This window comes from Hemicordylus capensis, chromosome 1 (assembly GCF_027244095.1).
Source record: "Hemicordylus capensis ecotype Gifberg chromosome 1, rHemCap1.1.pri, whole genome shotgun sequence".
NCBI lineage: Eukaryota > Metazoa > Chordata > Lepidosauria > Squamata > Cordylidae > Hemicordylus > Hemicordylus capensis.
The window spans coordinates 111,418,493-111,438,695 of record NC_069657.1 but is presented as its reverse complement, the minus strand read 5'-3'; the positions used below and the strand labels follow the sequence as shown (position 1 = coordinate 111,438,695).

Below are 20,203 nucleotides of genomic sequence, written 5' to 3'. Positions count from 1 at the left end.
TATCTAGTTGCTATTAGCCCACCATAGATGTTAGTTAGTGTTTGGCTTGGTAGGACACAAGTGGGGCAGGTCTACTCTAAAATAAAACCAACTGCAGTGGTATTACAGATGAAAGCCCATCCAGGGAAGGGCAAGGGAAGATGTGTGACTTTTTCTGATATCATTCCCATCACAGCCCAAGACACTTTTGAAACTCAGGGAGTTTAAAAGCACTTTATTATATAACACACAGGAGAGGCATAGGAAGCAAAGGAAGACTTGCTGTATTACATACTCTGCCCATAAGGAATGTGAAACACAGAGTATCTTTTATGTCTTTCACCCACCAATGTGGAGTTGTCCTAGCACCTTTTTCAAATTAAAGGCTGAAAGAATTTAATATGCTGATTTTGAATCTGTGTATTAAATATGCATTTTAATAATGGAAATAATAGTAGAGATATACAACAAAAATCATACTTGGTTGTTTCTCACATAATTCCTGAAATTTCTTCCTTTCATATTCAACTGATTGCTGCATTAAATGTGGCCTAATGCTACTGACAGCAAAGTTAGCCATGTCCACTTTCATCAAGTCCAACACAGAAAAAATTGCTCTGCAAGAAACAAAAGTATAGGACATTTAGTTTTGCACACACCTGCTTAAAAGTAAATTCAAACATAGGTACTAATAACTGGGAATATTTATCAGGCATAATACAACTATACAAACAAATAAACAAACAAATAAACAAACAAATAAGAATGAGCTGTCAAAATAAATAAGTCCATGTTTAAACCATCACAAGGAAACCAAAACATTATGTGGAAAGAACCAGGATTGGTCCCCTTGTAATGTATGTTCTGAAGTAACAAAGTATTTTGTAGAATGCAGTTCTGCTGGAACAGGCATTATAATTACCTTTAGAAACTGTTTTCAAATAACTTTACCCTGGTTTTTACTGAGGTCATAATATCAGTACAGTATCCAGACTGTACCACTTCAGGCCACAAGCTGGGGCTCACATAACTGAAGGATCTTCACATCCCTGCATTTCCAGTAACAGCCCACCGCATTTTAAAAGAAAAACCAGCTCATTCCTGCATGGAGAATTTGTCTCTCTCACCAACAATTAGCAACAACATTCAGAGGCATTCAAGCAAGCTAGACTGAAGAAGTACATCTTCATAGGAAATACAGCTCTTGTACCTGAACAGGGGGACTATTTCATGAATGTCTTTCAGCTTCTTAATTTCCTCATCTCTAGCTGGAGCACATAGGGTCCCCATCATTCCAATGATGAATTCTGCCAGTTTAGAAATATCAAGGGCCCCATTCTCTGCCTCTTGTTTTATCAGCTCCAGATCTAAAGCTTCAGTGATCTGATTTCTTAATCTAGTATGTCCAGGCAACAAAAAAGATAAAAGAGCCTGAGGGGGAAAAATAGAATTCTTTTATTAGTTCTTAGTAGATTCATATTGCTACATTGCTCAACATACTAAATGACAGACATTATTATTTTTAATTATTATTTATTCAATTTCTATACCGCCCTTCCAAAAAAGGCTCAGGGCAGTTTACACAGAGAATTTAAAAATAAATAAGATGGATCCCTGTCCCCAAAGGGTTCACAATCTAAAAGAAACATAAGATAGACACCAGCAACAGTCACTGGAGGTACTGTGCTGGGGGTGGATAGGGCCAGTTACTCACCCCCTGCTAAATAAAGAGAATAATCACGTTAAAATGTGCCTCTTTGCCAAATTAGCAGGGTGTAATTAGCACTACATTACTGTGAATGGTGGCAAATGTATTTATAAAAGTGAAGTCAGATTGTAAGGGTTTTAATCAATATTTCCATTAACTAAGTACAGAGAAAGAAGCTGCTTTAGTTTCTAGTGCAGGGAATACATTTGTGGGACAGGGGTGTGTGCGCGTGTGCGCATTTATAGTCTCTGATGGACTGTCTAATGGTGGAACTGCATAGTCTGCCTCCGCTTTTTGTCTTAAAGCCCCATGTTCCACTTCCTCTCTAAAAAGCAGTTTCAATAGGGTGAAAATTGTTGGGGGGGGAGGAGTGTTTAATCCTCCCTTTGCCTGCCACTCCCCTGCCCCCCACAACTCCATCCCAGCTACTTCCCCACCCCGACAGGATTCCAGACCTGTGTTCTGGAATCCATCAACAGCGTAGGTCTGGAACTCCAGCTGTGGGGGGGGGGCTGTAGTGGAGACATTGCAGGGTAGAGAGAGGGATTAAGCACCCCTTTTCTTCCCTCACATTTCTCCACTGCAGGTATCTCCCTCCTGATGGCACTTTGCAGAGGAGAAGCAGCTCACAAGGTTTCAAGACATTAGGTGGTGACTGAATATATCTGGCTCAAATGTACTCCAAAGAAGAGAAAGAAAAGGTCTCACTCAAATCAGATGGCAGACTAGTATGACCAACATCACTTCTCACTAGTGTTTGGTCACAAGCAGGATTATGGGAAAACACAAATTGCTTGCTATGTTGATTTCAGACCATAGTGAGGCGAGATTATGAGTGAGCAGAGTAACAGTGTACACAAAGCCACAAAAAGTATCCAAATGTTGGCCACTCAAACCCATTCAAAATAAGAGGATTCTAACGCTGCTTACTGCATATGGGAACAGGCCACTGTTGAAGACAGGATAGTCTAAATGGTCTAAACAGACCATTTGATCTAAGAAAATAAGAACTACCTTGATGGATCAGATCAATGGTTCACCTAACACGGTGTTCCGCCTCCAATAGTAGCCAACTAAATACCTCTAGGAGCAGGACATAAAGAACAGTGGCTCACATCCCATGCAAGGCAATGGTTGGGGTACTGCTGCAACCACCACAGATAGTGTTGTGCAACAGAGAAGTACTGCAAATGAAGTTGCACAACAGAACAGCCTTTATTTGCACTAGGCATCCTGCTGTGCAACTGCAATTGCACAACTTTATGACAGAGCAGAAATGCTTGGTGGTGCAACACTGTTGACAGTGGTCAAACTCACACAAACAGCAGCAGACAATGCTCCAACCACTGTGTTGCCTTGCACGGTATGTGAACTACTGTTTGACTCCATCATCCAGAAATCAGTGGTGCTTCTGAACACACGTCATCCTCCTCCTAGAATCCTTCAGAACTGGAAGGTATCAACAAATGTGTAGTCCAATATGTATTTGGACTTGTAAAAAGGTTTGACAATGTTCTTCACCAAAGGTATTTGACAAACATGGTACAACAGGGCATGTCCTCTTTTGGAATGGTAACTGGTTAAACATGAAGCAGAGAGTAGGAACAGACAAAGTTTTAGCAGTGGAGAGCAGGAAACAGTAGGGGACCTTATTTCACTCTCTCTTAAATGGTGCAGTCAGGGATGGACAGTGAGTTGGGCCAAGCTGCAGATGACAACAAATCACTCTCTCTTACCTCTTTGATCTCTCCCACAAGTGTAATTGCATGACTGTATGATGGTGGGTCTTCTTTTAATTGGGCTTCAAGGCAATCCCAAAAAGCTTTGTGGACAATATCTCTTACTCTTTTTTCCAGGCTAACAATACAACAGAAGAAGAACATTGAAATGCTAACCGTAATGCAAAGCCAAATAGAATAAGTGTGTGGAATTTGGAAGTTAGAGGCTGATTAAAAACAAAAATAAATGACTGACATTACAGCAGAAGGAAAAAATCTTGGCAGGCACAACAAATTTGTGTCCAAGAGGGAATCATAATTCAGAAGGAAGGGAGACTCTGCAGTCATGAAGATGTTTCTAAAATCAGAGGCAAAACTGGCAGCAATGTTAGTTCTGTGAACAAAAACTCAGCATGTATCCTTCTCCTCTCGTCATATAGGGAGTGAAAGGGATTGTTGCCAGAAGGGCTCAAGGGTTACAGCTCAGCTGCTTTTAAGAACTCACTTCACCAATACACAAAACAATAGGCTGCCAATTGAGTTGTTTGCCCCCTTTCAATTTTTGCCTCATGTATAAAATGGAACAGAAAATTTTGCTAACAGGTTTGTATACTCGTCAGGAAGAGAAGCATCATGTACCAACAGCAGTAGCCAAGGAAATGGAATCAAATACAATATTGCATTTTAATGTGATATTTTTCTTCCATGGAAGTTTACCTATGAAATAATGCTGTTAAAGAAACACTGGGTAGCATCCAGATTAGTTCCACCCACACAAGAAGTTCTGATCGTGCAAGAGAGAAAGGCAATTTTTGCTGATCTCTACCTCCCCCACGCCTTCACTTTGCTACCTCCTGCTCTCTCTAAAAATATGTTCCCAATGGTTGAGGAACCCTCAGTACATATAACTGGGGCGGAGGAGTGGCTACAGAGGAAAGGGTAGGAATTGATGAAAATCATCCATTCTCCTTGAAAGAGGAGGACATTCCTCCGTTTTCACAAGTACAAGTTTGGGTGCTATCCATTACAGGTGAACCTCACTAATCGTGGTACTGTTATCTGTGGTTCCACATATCCGTGGTCAGGGATCAGGCACCCAATCTCAATATCCACAGATACAAAAGGGTTAAAAGCCATGTATCCACAGTTTTGAGGTGGCCGGAGATGACCTCCAAGGTCATTTCCAGCAACCATTTTGAGAAAAGGAGCCATTTTGTGGCTCATTTGGTTTTTTAAAAATTATGCAGAAAATGGCAGATTTTTGACTTCTGGGGGGCATTGCTGGACAGCTGGAGACATGCGGAACATGGTACAGTACTTTATTTTGATTATATCCACTGTTTCCAGCCTTCTTAAGATGTTTTTTTCTAGCCTCCAGAAACCTAAACCCCCCATTCCCATTGCCACAATGCCCCATTATCTGTGATTCCATTATCTGCGGATGTAGAGGAGAACAGAACCATGCAGATAACGGGGTTCACCTGCATGTCCATGTGGATTTTGTATTCATACTGTTTTCCTTCATGGAAGGAAAAAAGTTGTGCTGAAAACAAACTCTCTCTTAGGCTACAATCTTAAGCACCTTACTAGGAAGCAATTCATAATGTTGGGCTGCATGTTGGAAATCTAATGATAAGTCCATAATGAAGAACCACTAACTAGATTCAGACTGAATAATTTGGATACTCTTTTCCCCTTACTACAGATTGAATATAATGTCTGAGTATGAATCTCCATAGCTCCATGATCCTGTTCTTGAAAACTGAAAAGCAAGAGAGGATAGTAGTTTTTTGGGATCAGGAAGAGGATATTTCACATATTCTATGCATGGTAATGGGAAGGAAAGATGGTGCTTGTAAGACCAAGATTTGCCCCATTGCTACTATGCCAATATTATCTCAGTAAACCTCTGACCAGCCACAAGGTGTTATATAGTTCTCATTCTCCAGGAATAATATACAGAGATGTTTTTTTTCTAATTGCTACATTCTCACTGACAAACCATTAGCTGTGCCTTTGTTTCTCATATAGATAAACGTTAGATTTGGTCTAGAAAAGCCTACTTGGCTTTTTCTGTCTGTAATAGACTTCTTACCTATTCTCTGGCAATTCAGCTGGCTTAATCTGGAAGCCTCCATTGATCACAATCTCATGGGCTAATACCATGTTAGTAACGCCTTTTGCTGTTTCCATCAGCTCCTCCACTGACACAAACTGAGGGGGACTAGCTGTAGGGTAATTAAATATACCAACAAAACATCAACAAACAAAACATCAACAAACAAAACAAAATATACCAACAAAACAAAGCACAAGGTGTTAATTGTTATATTGTTTTTTAATTTGTTGTAGCTCTTTACTGTTTTAGTGGTTTGTTTTAATTGTAAACCGCCCGGAGCCATCTTGGAAGGGCGGTATACAAATCAAATCAATCAATCAATCTATATATATATATATAATAATACTGAGGAACCCAACTATGTTTTAATGTACAGAAATCTCTAGTTCGTCTGGTTACCAATATACTATAAACTACAGAGATGCTCTATGTAAGGATTCAGTAGATCATTTGGGAGATTACTTGAAACAACTTGAATGACTTCCCTCAAGCTACAAGTTATGAACGGATGTTTTGTTAAATGGCGCCTGTTTGCTGCTCAAACTAGACATGACAAGGAGCAATCCATGTTTGTTGTTTATGTCCTATTCATATATAAAGCTTGGGGGGCAGGGTTGGTCTCTAATTTTAGCATGAAAAGGGATGTGCAGTCATGACGAAAACAACCTGTCTCTCCTCCCTACCTTTTCTATGACCCTGTTTCAGGAACTTTTCTCCTAGAATAGGCTAGGCTAAGAAAAAGGTGTCTAGAGCAGGCCTGCTCAGCTTTGCCCCCCCAGCTGTTTTGGGGCTTCAACTCCTATAATCCCCAGCCACAGTGGCCAATAGCCAGGGATTATGGGAATTGTAGGCCAACATCTGCAGGAAGGCTGGAGATGAGCAGTCCTGATCTAGAGTGACAGAGGAAGAAATGAAAGTTCAGCTTGCCTCATCTACACACCTGTGTCATATAAAAATTAAGAGCCCCAGTATCCCACTTTATACATGAATGAGGAAGCAAGTAGATGAACACATATGGCGGCTGCCTCCGTCACATTTCGTTTCACCCTGAATTGTTTTAATATTTCTAAGAATGTATAAGAATGTACTATCTTCAAAGATACTTTAAGAAATGTAAAAAGGGAAAGTAGAGGGGATTTGCCCCTATTACCAGATTCCAAAAACTCAAACACAAAATATTAAGATTGAGCTAAATTACAGAAACAAGGCAAATGTGCATACATTTCACTGGGTGCCACTTTAAAGGCTCATTCCCTCAACATTTGTTAGTGCATTGTGCAATGTCACAAAAGGAGGCAGAGAGCCAGAAACCAACTTTTGTTCTACATTATACTTTGTTTAATAACACATTTTATTAAATTAAAATGTACATAAGCTACTTAATTGTGCAGAACAGAAAGAGAAACTACTGGAGAATATTTATTCAAATTAAGCAAACATTTATTTGCCTCAAGTATTAATTTTGCTTACCCTGAGGAGTGTTGCCTCTGCTGGGACTTGGTGTATTCTGTCGAATTTTCTTTCTGACAGACTGTTCTGGGTTGTCCAAGCTTTCCTGCTGGGTATCCTCCAAGTCACCCGATTTCTCTTCATTTTTACCTTGTTTGCCTGGGTCCTGGGACATTCTTAGCTTTTTGGATTGAGGAGAAAGAAATTAAACTGACTCATGTAATCCCATCAGTCAGCCAAATAGTGTGCAGGGTCCAAACTATTTAGTCATGATTAACCACCAGTAAAATAAATGAGACAAGTTAGCTGTGACTAACTCAAGTCTCATTAATTTCAATGGGACTTAGTTATGACTAACTTAGTCTAGCTCCTGCTCTCTCTGCTAAACTGTTACACAACAAAATTCGTGATCTAATACAGTTAACTAGGGATGTGCATGGAACCAGTTCGGAGGCCCTTTATGGGCCTCCAAACCAGTTTGAACGGTGGGTGGCTCCGCTGGTTCGAAGGTGGGGTGTGTGCTGCTTTAAGGGCAGGGGAGAGTGCACTTAGCCCTCCCACCACTCTTCCCCCACCAGAGCTCCATTTTTAGAACATCCTTCGGAGTGGCAGCGTATCTCCTTGCCGCCTCATTTGCCCCCTTTACCAGAACGAACCGGAAGTATTATGTGCAACCGGGCCTGGGCGTGTGCATGTCACACGCAGGCGCGTCAGATACTTCCGGTTGGTTCCAGTAAAGGGGGCAAATGGGGCGGCAGGGAGGTATGCTGCTGCATTATAAAAATGGAGTGCCAGCGGGGGAAGAGCAGCAGGAGGGGTAAGTGTACCCTCCTCCAACCTTAAAGCAGCCCCCCCACCTGCCTTCAAGCCTCCCAAGTCCAGTTCCGTGCACATACCAACATTTAACAGATGATATGGAAGTAAAATAGTACTACAACAATACCTCTTCTCAACAAAAGTGCTCAAACAGTTTACATAGAAAAATAAATAATAAATAAGATAATTCCCTACCTCAAAAGAGCTAACAATCTAAAATGAAATAGAAGGTAGACACCAGCAATAACCGCTGGAGAACTGCTGTGACCAGGTTGGATTGGAACAGTTGCTCTCCCCCTGGACATTTTTCACACCCAGCTTTTAGTTCACATCTCCTCCAGAATGGAGGGTGTGCGTTCACATATCAGCTAAATTTACCACAAAGTCCCTGCAAGCTATCAGGGAGCACTTCACACACAATTCAAGGTTTTCATGCAACCTTAGAGTGTATTTCTATCCAGGGTAAAAAATCCACTTTTTGCGCCAGTTTTTGGGCCAATTTCGAACTTGCAGTAAAGCCTCTCAGAAAAGCCAAGGTAACACCTGCTGTCTGGGAAAGCTCCTGCTAAATTTAAGAGCATCACCACTAGTAAAGAATTTGGCTTCTGTAACAAGTTCTATGAAGGAAGAATATGTTATTTTATACAATAATTCTATGCATATTATTGTAGAGGTTATTTACTAAGAAATATTGGAATAAAACATTAAGTTGCAATCCCTATTTTAAAATATTAAAGTAGTAACTTTGGCACGCTATAATATTCTATAACATTCTGTAACCTTGCTGACTTCTGCACACTTTCATTTCAAACCTAATAACTTTGGTAAAAACCCATTCCAATTCCTTCTATAACTTTAATTCAGTCCTTTTAATTCAATCTGAATCACTGAGCACTGAAACAAGTGATGCCCATCATTCAATTATCTGAATACATGCGGCAGCCATCACAGATGAAACACACACACAAAAACCCACAGAGCTAACATCAACTCTAACACAATGCTTTTTATGGAAGGCAATTCACACATCTGAAAGCCACAGAATAAGACAAGCATCTTCATAGATGTGAAAATCCATCTTGCTCTTCAGCGTAAATGTTGTTGTTAATGTCTATCATCACAGACCAGAAAATAAAATCAAAACTGGTAGATACCCAGTGCCTAGTTAGCTAGGCTAGAAGGAAAATCAGCAAAATGGCAGCTCATAAAGAAGAACAAGGAGATACAAATGCCTCACACACTATTGCTACAAGATCTTTGAAAATATTAGCCACTCACAGGCAGTAAGTGAGAATTAGCTAGTCTGCACATGTTTCCTCATCTTTTGATCATGTATATTTTGATCACTTGCAGTGCCTACTGAGAACAATAACATGTTCTGTGGTAACTGCTCATATCACTGTCTCACGAATGCTTGCCTGGGCCTTGCATCTTCTCTCCCCAATGCTGTTAGCACCTAAGGGCTGAGACAGACATTTCCCAGAAGTGGACACAGTGCTAAAGGCTTGTGGTGTCCTTTATGCAGGAATATTTGTGAAGACACACAGAGTATTCATCGGGCTTACATCTATAGTACATTCTGGGAAGAGTTATATAGAACTTCTGTTATTTCATGTTTTACTCACAGGGTAAAATGCAAGGGGGGAAAGTGTAAACCATCATATTGTAAAGAATATGCATCTCCCTGTTTTTGCCATAGGCACATACGTTGAAAAGCTGCAGTTGGCAGCAGATTCTGAACGCAGGTAAACACAGCAAAACATAATAGTTACAAAACAATCAACAGGGATGTCACTCTCCCACAAACACATTGCCGTAAAATGAAATGGCATGTGTGACGTGGCTCTGTGCCTCACAGTCCATTGGGCAAACCTGAACCCTGTGTTCTGCACAACCTTGGCTCATTGGTCTCTGCTGAGCAGCTGATACTGCAACAAGATGGGAGTCGTTGACTTGGAACAGATCATGTGGAAGACCTGTCAGGAAACCCTTTTGGAGTTATAGAAGAAACTTTGGACAATATTACAAATCTGCCTCCGAGGACAAACTAGCTTAGAATCTTCTACTCTCTTTTACTGTATGGTGGTTGTGGTTGTTTTTTAAACTGCAGTTGAAGTGTCAACAGAAACACCATTTAATGGCCCAAGCTGAAATGCCTCTTTAGGGAAACAGGTGCAAAAGATGTGAATGACCTACGAAGGTAAACAATCTCTAGTATAGTTTTGTTTGTTTGTTTTTAAATTCAGAACAAATAATTCTTCATTACCAGTGTTAGAATGTAGCTGATTATTATTTGAAGTAACATGTAGAGCTCTGAAAAACTACCCACCAGCATCCTCTTGGCTTCCCATTTTGCCATACAAATGAATTAAAAGGAATACTTACTTTTCACGTAATGTCCTTGGACCAAGCTTTCAAACAAGAAAGCACCAGCAAAACAAAAGTCTTGGGACTACAATTTCAAGTCAGAAAAACTAAACAGGAGCAAGAAGTCTGTAGGAGAGATAACACAACAGAGTTACAACAGATGTACAGTAGAAAATACAAGACACTCGTGAGTTAAGGGTGGATTTTGAAAGATGCAAAGGAAGCTGGCACCACCACAAGCTCCCCAAAGGTTTAACTTGGAAGTAGGCCAGTTTATTTCACTTCAATATACTTCCAAATAATATGGTTAGAATTGCAGCCTGAGCACAATACACAAGAATCTGTCGCAGCAGTTACCTTCCTACGTGGCATTTCCCCCGATCATCCCATTATGAGATCCACATAAAACTTTGCCCCGGACAAATCTGATCTGGGGGACCCAATGAACAAGATTGTTAGAGCTAGGATCAACCTACAAAATCCAGTTGGGCAAGCAATTTAAGATATCAGTATCCACAAAATGAAAGATAAGAGAATTGTCACTTCAGAGCTGTATCACCTTCTTCCAAAAATGATACAAATTCTGTTTTTAATGCTACACAGTAGTTCTAAAAGTATGCTGTTCAAGATGCTTCTCTGCTGTTATAGAAACAGCATACCTGCTAGGTCAGTTTTCCATTTGAAATTATCTACTATTTACACTACACTGTATCTTGTATCAGCTGGCAGGCATAGGACAAATACTGGTTGTTCCGTATTCATAATACAGTACCTCTTTCAAACCTGCTAACAATGTCATTTGAACAGTATTTGGAAGCCATTCGACACTTTCCACAGTTTTCCCAAACAATGGCAGTATGAGTTCCATCCAGCAGACAGTTTCTCTTCTTTCACAAAATGCTAGGTACTGAGTTTATTAGCAAGTTTTAACTGTTTGTCAAGCTTTACATCCACCTCAAACTGTAAGTAGGCTGAAGCAGGTTCTAAAGAAAGCAACATGCTGTCTCCAAGAGTAGAAGTATGACTGCTGTTCACAATTTGTAATGAATCTTTTATATCTATATCTATATCTATATAAAGAGCTTGTTTGTGTGAAATAAAAAGTCATACTTCCCGATGGCCTACATATACCAAATTTTGTATGCACAATCCTGTCTCTGAAATTAGCTGAATGAACTACTTTTGACACCAGAATATGCTTGGTGAAAATCTGAATAATTTTTGATAGGGGGTTTTGGGGGGAAGAAGTTTTGGTTATCATACGTCCCAATTAGCTACCCAATTTTGTATGAACTATCCTGCCACTTAAATTAGCTGAATGCACTACTTTTTATACCAGATTATGCTTAGGGGGAAGCTTAATTTTACAAAATTCTGAATAGAATAATCATAGTTTAACTGTTATTGTTCTCAACAGATTTTTAACAGTCAATCAATGATTCCACAATGATATGTCCAAGAAAAGCAGAAGATCAGGCAGAATACTGTTTGAAGTTGAAATCCTACAATTTTCAAACTGTCCTTTTACTTCCCTTTGCAAGAAAATTAATAAAAAATTGTATTACATACATTTAATTCCTTGAAATGCCTATAAGTGTAATATATACAAAATGACTTTGCCCAGTCAACAATGGGCCTCACCTACTAGTTGTTCACATTATGCACAGCTCTCACCAAAGAAAAAGAAAGTGTATTCATGGAGAGAGGATTCGATGCAGACTTATGTGGGCACAAGGAATCTTCCCCATCCTGTCCTCCTCACTGCAGCTCCTGTAAAGCCACTCCTGATCAGTTGAAAGACTCTCTAGAATAGATACGAGGGGACCCTCAGAAAGGACATGGGACTGGACGGAATCCCTGGAAGTCAGACACAAGCACTTTCTGAAAGCGGAGCGCTTGTGCCCAGTTCCCAGGGATTCCACCCCCTGCAGTCCCCCCGTGTTTCATCCTATGCCATTCCCAAGCCGCCAAGTTTCAGAGTGACTTTTCAGAAGACTGCACTGCAGTGGAGAAGAGGGAGTAGGAAAGATCACTTGTGCTCATGATGTTGTGTGAGTGTAACAACCCATTGCCCTATGCATAGGTGATCTATTTTCTAGCACTGCGATTAATAATTAAAATAAAACAATGTTCCTATTTACGGTTCACAATTAGCTCCTTGATGTTATACTTCTTTTGAATGGCTGGACTGTCCATAATTTGCCAAATTAAAAGGGTAGCAACCTGGATTCTTCTGAACATGTTCAGGGGCTGAACCATGCCAGTGTAACCAACTTCAGCTGAAATAGTTTCCATACCTAAGGATACTATGGCTGTGAAAATATTTATTAATTATTATCATCATCATCATAGCAGCATGCTTAGCAGAGTTGCAGAGCAAACAAAACAAATTGCAAAGTGCTGATGCCCAAGCCACTATGCCCTACAAAAACGCTCATTTCCCTGGCATGCAAAGTAAAACTAGATGCAACAGTGCCTGCTGAATTTATATGAATTGGGCTAAAGGGCAATTGAGAACACAGCATGGGCAAGAACTCTCTCCCCACCCACACTTTTCATCCTGGAACTTCTGTGCGCCTCCCATTTCTTTCTCTACGGCCCAGACTGAACTCTTGTGCATCTCAAAGAGGACAGTCTTCCAGTGATGGGAGTGCATGAAATAGGATAGGCCAAAGTGTATTTTGGGAGTGGAATGGGATGGAAGCTTAGTTCCTTATTCAAGCTGCAGCTCTTTCCTACGCCACTGCCACTGCACAACGCACATAAGAACTTTAGAAATAAAGTAATAACACCTGAAACTCTTTACCTGTTCCAGTTAAACTATCCCCCCAAGCAATGTAGTCAAGAAGAAATTGTAACTGGACACAGATAAGAGCCTCAAATAGGGCTTGCTATTCAAAATACTGAAAACAAGGAATATCAAAAGACTGAAATAATTTTTCTGTGAAGTTACAGAGTTCGGAAATAAAACATATCCATTGTTTTATGGGGTTGAAATAAGGAAGCTCCATCAAGATTGATAGGGTTCTAATGATAACAATACCACCTACTATTTATCCATTAAAGACTAAATCTGCTGTAATAATGGGGCGATCCTTTAAATTAAAATCATACCACATGGCTGAGTTTATTTATTTAACATAATTTGTATATCTCCCACTACCTAAGTGGCTAGGTGGCTTAAAGGTAAAGCATGCTGTCGAGTCGGTGTCGACTCCTGGCAACCACAGAGCCCTATGGTGGTCTTTTGGTAGGAGGGGTTTACCATTGCCATCTCCGGCACAGTATGAGATGATGCCTTTCAGCACGTGGCTCACAGCAATAGAAACAAACCAAGAAATTTTAACAATTAAAACAAATAAAAAGATCCAATTAAAATACCCATAAAAGCTACCAGATAGCTAAAAAGCTTGGCTGAAGAGATGCATCTCTAGTTGTTTCCTAAAAGCCAACAAGGATGGAGCAGCTCTAATCTCAGCAGGAAGTGGGTCTCACAGTTCTGGAGCAACTACAGAGTTTTACCTCACACAATCAGAGCACAGCTAGAATGATAAAAATGATGGAATTTTCTCTTTCCCTACATGTTCATGAGCAGTGCGTGTATTCTAAGCAATGGAAGTGTATTACAAGGGACAGTAGTCACTCTGGATTAATTTCCACAGAGTACAATGGATGAACGCGACTGAATAGCCATCTCGCAGACCTGGGGCCCTGACTCAGCACTAGAGGGGGGGCGGAATAAACAGTGCCAATCTGGTGCAGCAGCAGCAGGCTTGGGGAGAATTTAGGACGCTGATTGACAGCACAGTCTGAACCTTTCTGTTCTTGGACGCCCCCACCCCACCCCCAAATCCTTTCTCCGAATCCGATGCTGCTTTGGGATGTAGAACGGCGTTGGTATAGATGCTGGTGGGGAATCTCTTTTGTTTTCTCCACTCATCCGCCCCCAGCAGGAGGCAGCCTGGCAGCAAAAGCTCCAGCTCCCTAACCTCTGCTGCTGCCTTGGGAGGAAAAGCAAGGCATGAGGGAAGAATTAATGGCACTGGGAATGGGAAGGAAACTGCGCAAGGCCATCTTCCTTCCCTTCTATCCCCCGCTTACCTGAGAGCAGGGCAACTTTTTGCATCAACAGCGACCAATCCGCAACCGAGTCCGGTTGCAAACGCGGGGCGGGGGCGCGGCGGCAACAGCAACAATACTAATATACAAACGTAAGATCCTCCTGCCGTCTCTTCATGGCCAGCCGGGAGATTGCAGAAAGCCGGAAGCCGCCAGCTACTTACAGGGCGCCGCCATGTCTGTGCGCTGCCAAGGCGAGAGCTGCTGCCGGGAAGCTTGAGTCAAAACCGCGGCAGCAGGACAAGTGCGCGGAACCTCAGTGAGCAGCAAGGGAGGGGCCGCGCGCGTGCGCGCCGGCCATAGACAGTTGTCAATCAAGACAGCAAGAGTGACAATTTGTGGGGGAGGCAAATGTACTCCCTCCCCAACTCCCGGGGGCTTTCGAAGGATGGACGGGCCGGGTAGCTATAGTAAGGGCCGGGGGCCCATTCCAGCACTTCCACTGCAGCCCGCCTTTCCACACTACGTTCAGGGCGTAAGGGGGAATTATGAGGGACGATCCGTGCAGGCAAAAATGATTGTTATTCATTGTAAAATCCCCCTCCACCCAAAGCATGCACGCAGCCGCTATTTTTTATTATTATTTAAAAGGGCGGTATCTTTATAATACGTTACGTTTCCTAAAACCCTCAAAGCAGCGAACTACCTTTCTATAGAATTCTTAGTCAGGTCTGATGCTTGAAAAGGGAGGCGGGGAAAGTGGAAGATTAAGCTGTTGCTGGCCTTTTAGGGCATGGTACCAACCCATCTGTCATACATTTTAGATTGTGTATATTAAAATACAAGCGTGCTTTGAAGTCTTTGTTGGGCCTCGCAATAACACTGAAATGACTTTCAGTATAGCCCTAGTCAGACATTATGTTGTACATACTTACATGTGTATACACATGTACTTGTGTGAGTGTGTTCACTTTAAAAATGACTCTCTTAAATATATAGATAGTATACTTCCTATGTACGTGCATTGAGCATGAGTGAATGGTAGAGGGGACTGGTTGTATGCATTTTATTTAAGGAATCACATGTTATTTCACTCCTAAATAACATATATGGTTCTGTTATACAAGTGTGTGTGTGTGGTGTGTGTTTTAAAATCTGTGGCTGAGGTAATAACCCAGGTAATAGGGGAGGAGTGGGCAGAATGTAGTTTATGATCCCCTGGACAATTGTGGACCACCACCTGCTGTTACTGGAATTCTTGCAGCCCATGCCAGAGTCTCTGATGTTCTTAAGAATACCCAGATTCACATAACACAGATTAGTTCTGTCTGAATTGTTATGAGATCCTGAGTATGCACCCTTGCTTTATGAATTTACTGCATCTCAGTAAATTCTGATTTAAACAAAAACCAGAAAAATGCTAGACCATTCAAGACTGGAGTTAGCCCACCTCTGCAATAGGCAACAACACTGAATTAAGAACATGCCTCAATCCTTTGTTTTGGCAGCTGACACTGACAAAATGAATACAAATTATATTCGTATACATCTTGTATTCTTAGAAAGCGTGTAAGAAAACAGAGCAGAACTAAATGCTTCTCTTCCCTTTATGGAATAATGTTTACTGTGAAGAGCACAAATCTATTGATGACATCCTGTTTGAAGGGTCCTTAATGTTCTCAGTAAATGAATGAAATCAATCCATGATAACTTTTTATCCTCAAGATGTATTTCATCAAAGTAGGATACAATTGTAATCTTTGCATCAAATTCAAATAGCTCTTCTCTTTCAGTCTCAGGTTAATGTGTGACTGATATTTCACCACTGCCTGGAAATTCCCCACAGTCCAAAATGAGTTTCCATCTAGAACAGTATAGAAACCATTTCACAGAAAAACAAGAGAGCCAAGGCCAGATAAATAATCAGAGAACTCCAGAAAGAGAAGTGATTGCTTTTTTGCAGAAGTAAACAGATAATAAACAGCTTTCACTGAGGAGCAGCAAGTAAACCATTAAACACTACTTGGAAAGGGACAAATCCTGAATCCACAAACCCACCAGTTTATATAAAAAGAATGTCAGTGAAATTCTAGGAGGCAGGAAGACCAGTGGAGTGGTGGAAGGAGGGAAATTTAGCTTCAGTACTATTGGCAAAGCATTATAATCAGCTGTTTGAGCAAAAGGCTAAAATGCAAACCCAAGTTGAAAACGATACCATCAGACAAGAAAGCATCTATAGGACAAAGTAGACACTGAAACACAAGATAGCATCAGAAACTAGATCCAGATTAGCTCAACTGAACCTTCAGCTTCAGCCCCACTGTGCACTCACTAGTCATCCAGGTGCCTAACCATTTGGTGTTGGCTCCTGTCAGATTATAATTAAGAGGCTGGTGGAGAGATGATCCCAGCCTGCCGCAGTACTATATACCAGACATCACTTTTGTCCCTGTGGATCTGCTACCTAGGCTGTTGAAATGTTTTCTCAACCTTAATGGTTGCAGTCATCTGCGTCAGTGGTAGTCAGTAGTACAAGTAGTCAGACTTGTAGCACACTTGTGGGCAAGTGTGTTACATGTCCAAAGTATGATTGTACACTCCAGGCTTCACCTGAGGTAACCATAAGTATAGTTCTGGAGACCAGCAGAGAAAGTCTCTGGTATACTCCACCAGAAACAAAGTTGTTTCCCCCTGAAAAAAAGGGATGGAGAATGTCTCTTTCAAAATAATGTCAAGCTGCATCATATACTAGGACATGGCATCACAGATTAGATGGCAGAGGATTGCCCTGAAAAAAAAAAAAAAAAAAACACACACACACCCCTCTTCCTCACACTACTCCCCCTGACCCACCAGTTTTTTTCTGGGTAGCACATTCAAAAGAATACACCTTGCTGGCATGCAGTCAGAAGCAAGAAAATCAAGCCTCATTGGCTATTAGAAACAATGATCTGCTAGCAAGGCTGCCCAAAATATTCAGAGCCGGGTTTAGAAACCAAGAAAGTGGCATGTAATGTAATACTCACACAACTCTACAATAGTCCTAGAAGCTTAATTACAGTTTCATGCCAGCCAAACAGTTGAACAAATCATTTCTATGGGGGCAATCATAACCACTCTCTTAAAGCTACAGCTCAGAGCACTTTACACATTAACCTTCCAACCCTTAACATTTGTGCCAGCTGCTGTGCCTGCAGTATTACATCATTGCAAGTGACATTTTACTTGCACAAGTCCATATACAAACATTCTAGTGTATCTACCCCTACTATCTTTTTCCTGGAGCAGCAATTTTTAAGATTAGGGCACTGAATTGCAGTAGGCCACAGTCTGGAGAAGTACTGTAGGCAGGCACATTTTTCATTTCTCTCTCTCTTGAAAATCAGCTTTCACCTATCCCCATACCATTGGGGGATGTTTGAGAAACAAATCCAAAGCCAGTTGCATGGCTGGCTGATGGATATAAATATTAACCATTTATTGGCGGGCTATAACTCAGTGGGAGAGCATATGCTTTATATGGACAAGGCACAAGATCTAATGCTTGCTCTCTCTAATAAAGACAGGCCTCTGCAATACTGGAGAATAGCTGCTAGACAAATTACATAGTACTTGACTAGATGAATGATCTGACAACTTTTTACATCCCACCTTGACATTTAACTAGCTGAAGCTACAGTGCCATAGGTTCATGTTTATGAGTTACAAAGGACACACCTGTGACATTTTACTGGCACAGGTTTGTACACAAACATTCTAGTATATCTACCCCTACTATCTCTTTGCTGGTGCAGCAATTTTTAAGATCAGGGCACTGAATTGCAGAAGGCACAATCTGGAGAGACACTGTAAGCAGGCACATTTTTCATTTTTTCCTCTTGAAAATCAGCTTTCACAATTGGACACACTGTTCTTGAGCTAGTCATTCTCTCTCAGCCTAATTTCTTGACAGAGTTCTTATGAGGATTAAGAAAGAGCAGAAACCATGTATATTGCACTAAGGAAAGGGGGAATATTAGTGTAATACCACCATTCCACTAAGTGTGCAATCATGTTTTATCTAGAATAAGAACACTTTTCTTCTCCAGTACTATAGCCGATAAAGACAGACAATGACATGCAAGCTCTTTCCCATGGCGTAAAATGCAAACTCCTACATAATTAATCAAAATAATATTTGAGAACAGCAATTTAAGAATCTTCTTTTCAGAAGAACATACTAGACAATTTATTTCTCATACAAGCATCTTGTTGGAAGTTAAAGGACTTTGCGCTGTCTCTTTGCCTCAGACAGTAAGTCAGAGGGCTAGAGGGACAAGACATTTGTCATCACTTCTCCACTGCTCTGATGCTATCCCTTTGAAATGTAGATTGCTACTCTTAGGGATTCAACTTCCTCCTTCCTCTCTCTCTTCCTACCTGGCAACATGGCAAGCCTCTCTCCTTGCACCATATGTGCAGAGAGGATGCAGAATCCATCTGCATCCAGCTAGATAGATAGATTAGAGATCCTAACTCATCACTTTCCTATCTAGAATGGAGTTCCTTAATAAATGCCTTTTATATTGATTTGAAACTATGAATTGGCTCCAAGTTACTTTACTCTCAGGATACACGCATGCCTAACTAAATTTCCGCTGTGTTGTGCCTCTGTGCACTCTGCTATAATGAGAAAGGGATTCTCTCACCACAGAGAATTTCCAACACATCTTGCCTCTATTGCTTGAAACTTAGTAGATAGAACTACGTATTCTTTAGGAAAGCTAATGTTTTACCTACAATTTTCATTTATTTAAAATATTTATAGACTGATTTTTATTAAAATATTCAAAGTCACATATATAAAATGGAACTTAAAGCAGCAAAAATAATTAAGATAATCTAAAATTACTACAAGAGAAGACCACCACATTCAGTTTAAATTGCAGGATTGTAATTGCCTAATGGCACAGTGGGGAAGTAACTTGCCTAGGAAGCAAGAAGTTGGTGGTTTGAATCCCCGCTGGTATGTTTCCCAGACCCATATCGGACAGCAGCAATATAAGAAGATGCTGAAATGCATCATCTCATACTGGGTGGGAGATGGCAAACCCCTCCTGTATTCTACCAAAGAAAACCACATGGCTCTGTGGTCGCCAGGAGTCAACATCGACTTGACGGCACAACTTTAATTTTAGTTATAGGCCATTTTTTGGTTTTAAAAAGCAGCAGCTTTGACTTCTTTCCAATGGAAAATGGATTCATCTGAACATTACTTTCTGTCCCTTGGAGATATTATTTATTAGACAAGTAGAAAGTAGGCATAAATTTGGCAAAGCCAGCATGAAAGTACCTGGATCCTTGGTATGTCACAGGCAAGAGCAACAGCAGCTGTAGAACAAACAGGAAAGCAAATTCCTATGACAGCTATGGCTGAGAAAGCCAACCAAACAAATCCAAGCTCCACTGGGATATGAACTAAGGGCTTCTACATCCACATTCAATGCTATGGCTACTGATCCACACTGGTTGTACTCCCTCTGGAAAGACGATACATGGCAGATCTTTCTCTCCCAAGTACCTACATCCCATCCATGTTTGTTGACTTACAAGTAAATGTTAAGAAATTTGAAATGTCCAGATTTTTAAATTGGTGGGAACTTACTAAAAGCAGCCTGCCATATTAGGTGTTTCTTTTTGCTACTCCTTGCATTTGTAGTCCTTGTGTACAAGAGTACTTTCAAGCTTGGGGTGCTGAATAGTTGGTCAAGGCATTTAACTTCCAAGCAGATTGCTATCACAGAGAACTCCAGTATACCACTCATGTCAGGAACAGATGTTAATGAAGACAAGAGTATTCTAATTGAGTGCTATATATTGCTTTGGAATCCACTGCCTTCTGACTATTCAATAATAAAATATTTGTAAACCCAAAATAAGTGTGAACAAAGTATGATAGTAAGCATTTCTATACCAGCATAATAGGCTTCAACCATGGCAGTCTCCTGC

The 20,203-nt window shown here is 40.8% G+C and overlaps 1 protein-coding gene across 1 annotated transcript in view; it reads right to left on the bottom strand.

Moving 5' to 3' along the window:
• The window catches only part of TCP11L1 (t-complex 11 like 1), a 33,020-nt gene extending 18,169 nt beyond the window's left edge, over window positions 1-14,851 (bottom strand). The window contains exons 1-7 of the mRNA XM_053283562.1: window positions 14,258-14,851; window positions 10,175-10,282; window positions 6,995-7,154; window positions 5,501-5,633; window positions 3,424-3,544; window positions 1,190-1,410; window positions 460-596 (exon numbers count right to left, since the gene is read on the bottom strand). Coding sequence (XP_053139537.1) covers window positions 460-596; window positions 1,190-1,410; window positions 3,424-3,544; window positions 5,501-5,633; window positions 6,995-7,148 — 766 coding nt within the window. The 5' untranslated portion in view covers window positions 7,149-7,154; window positions 10,175-10,282; window positions 14,258-14,851. The remainder of the gene's footprint in view (window positions 1-459; window positions 597-1,189; window positions 1,411-3,423; window positions 3,545-5,500; window positions 5,634-6,994; window positions 7,155-10,174; window positions 10,283-14,257) is intronic.
• Between the last annotated feature and the right edge of the window lie 5,352 nt (window positions 14,852-20,203).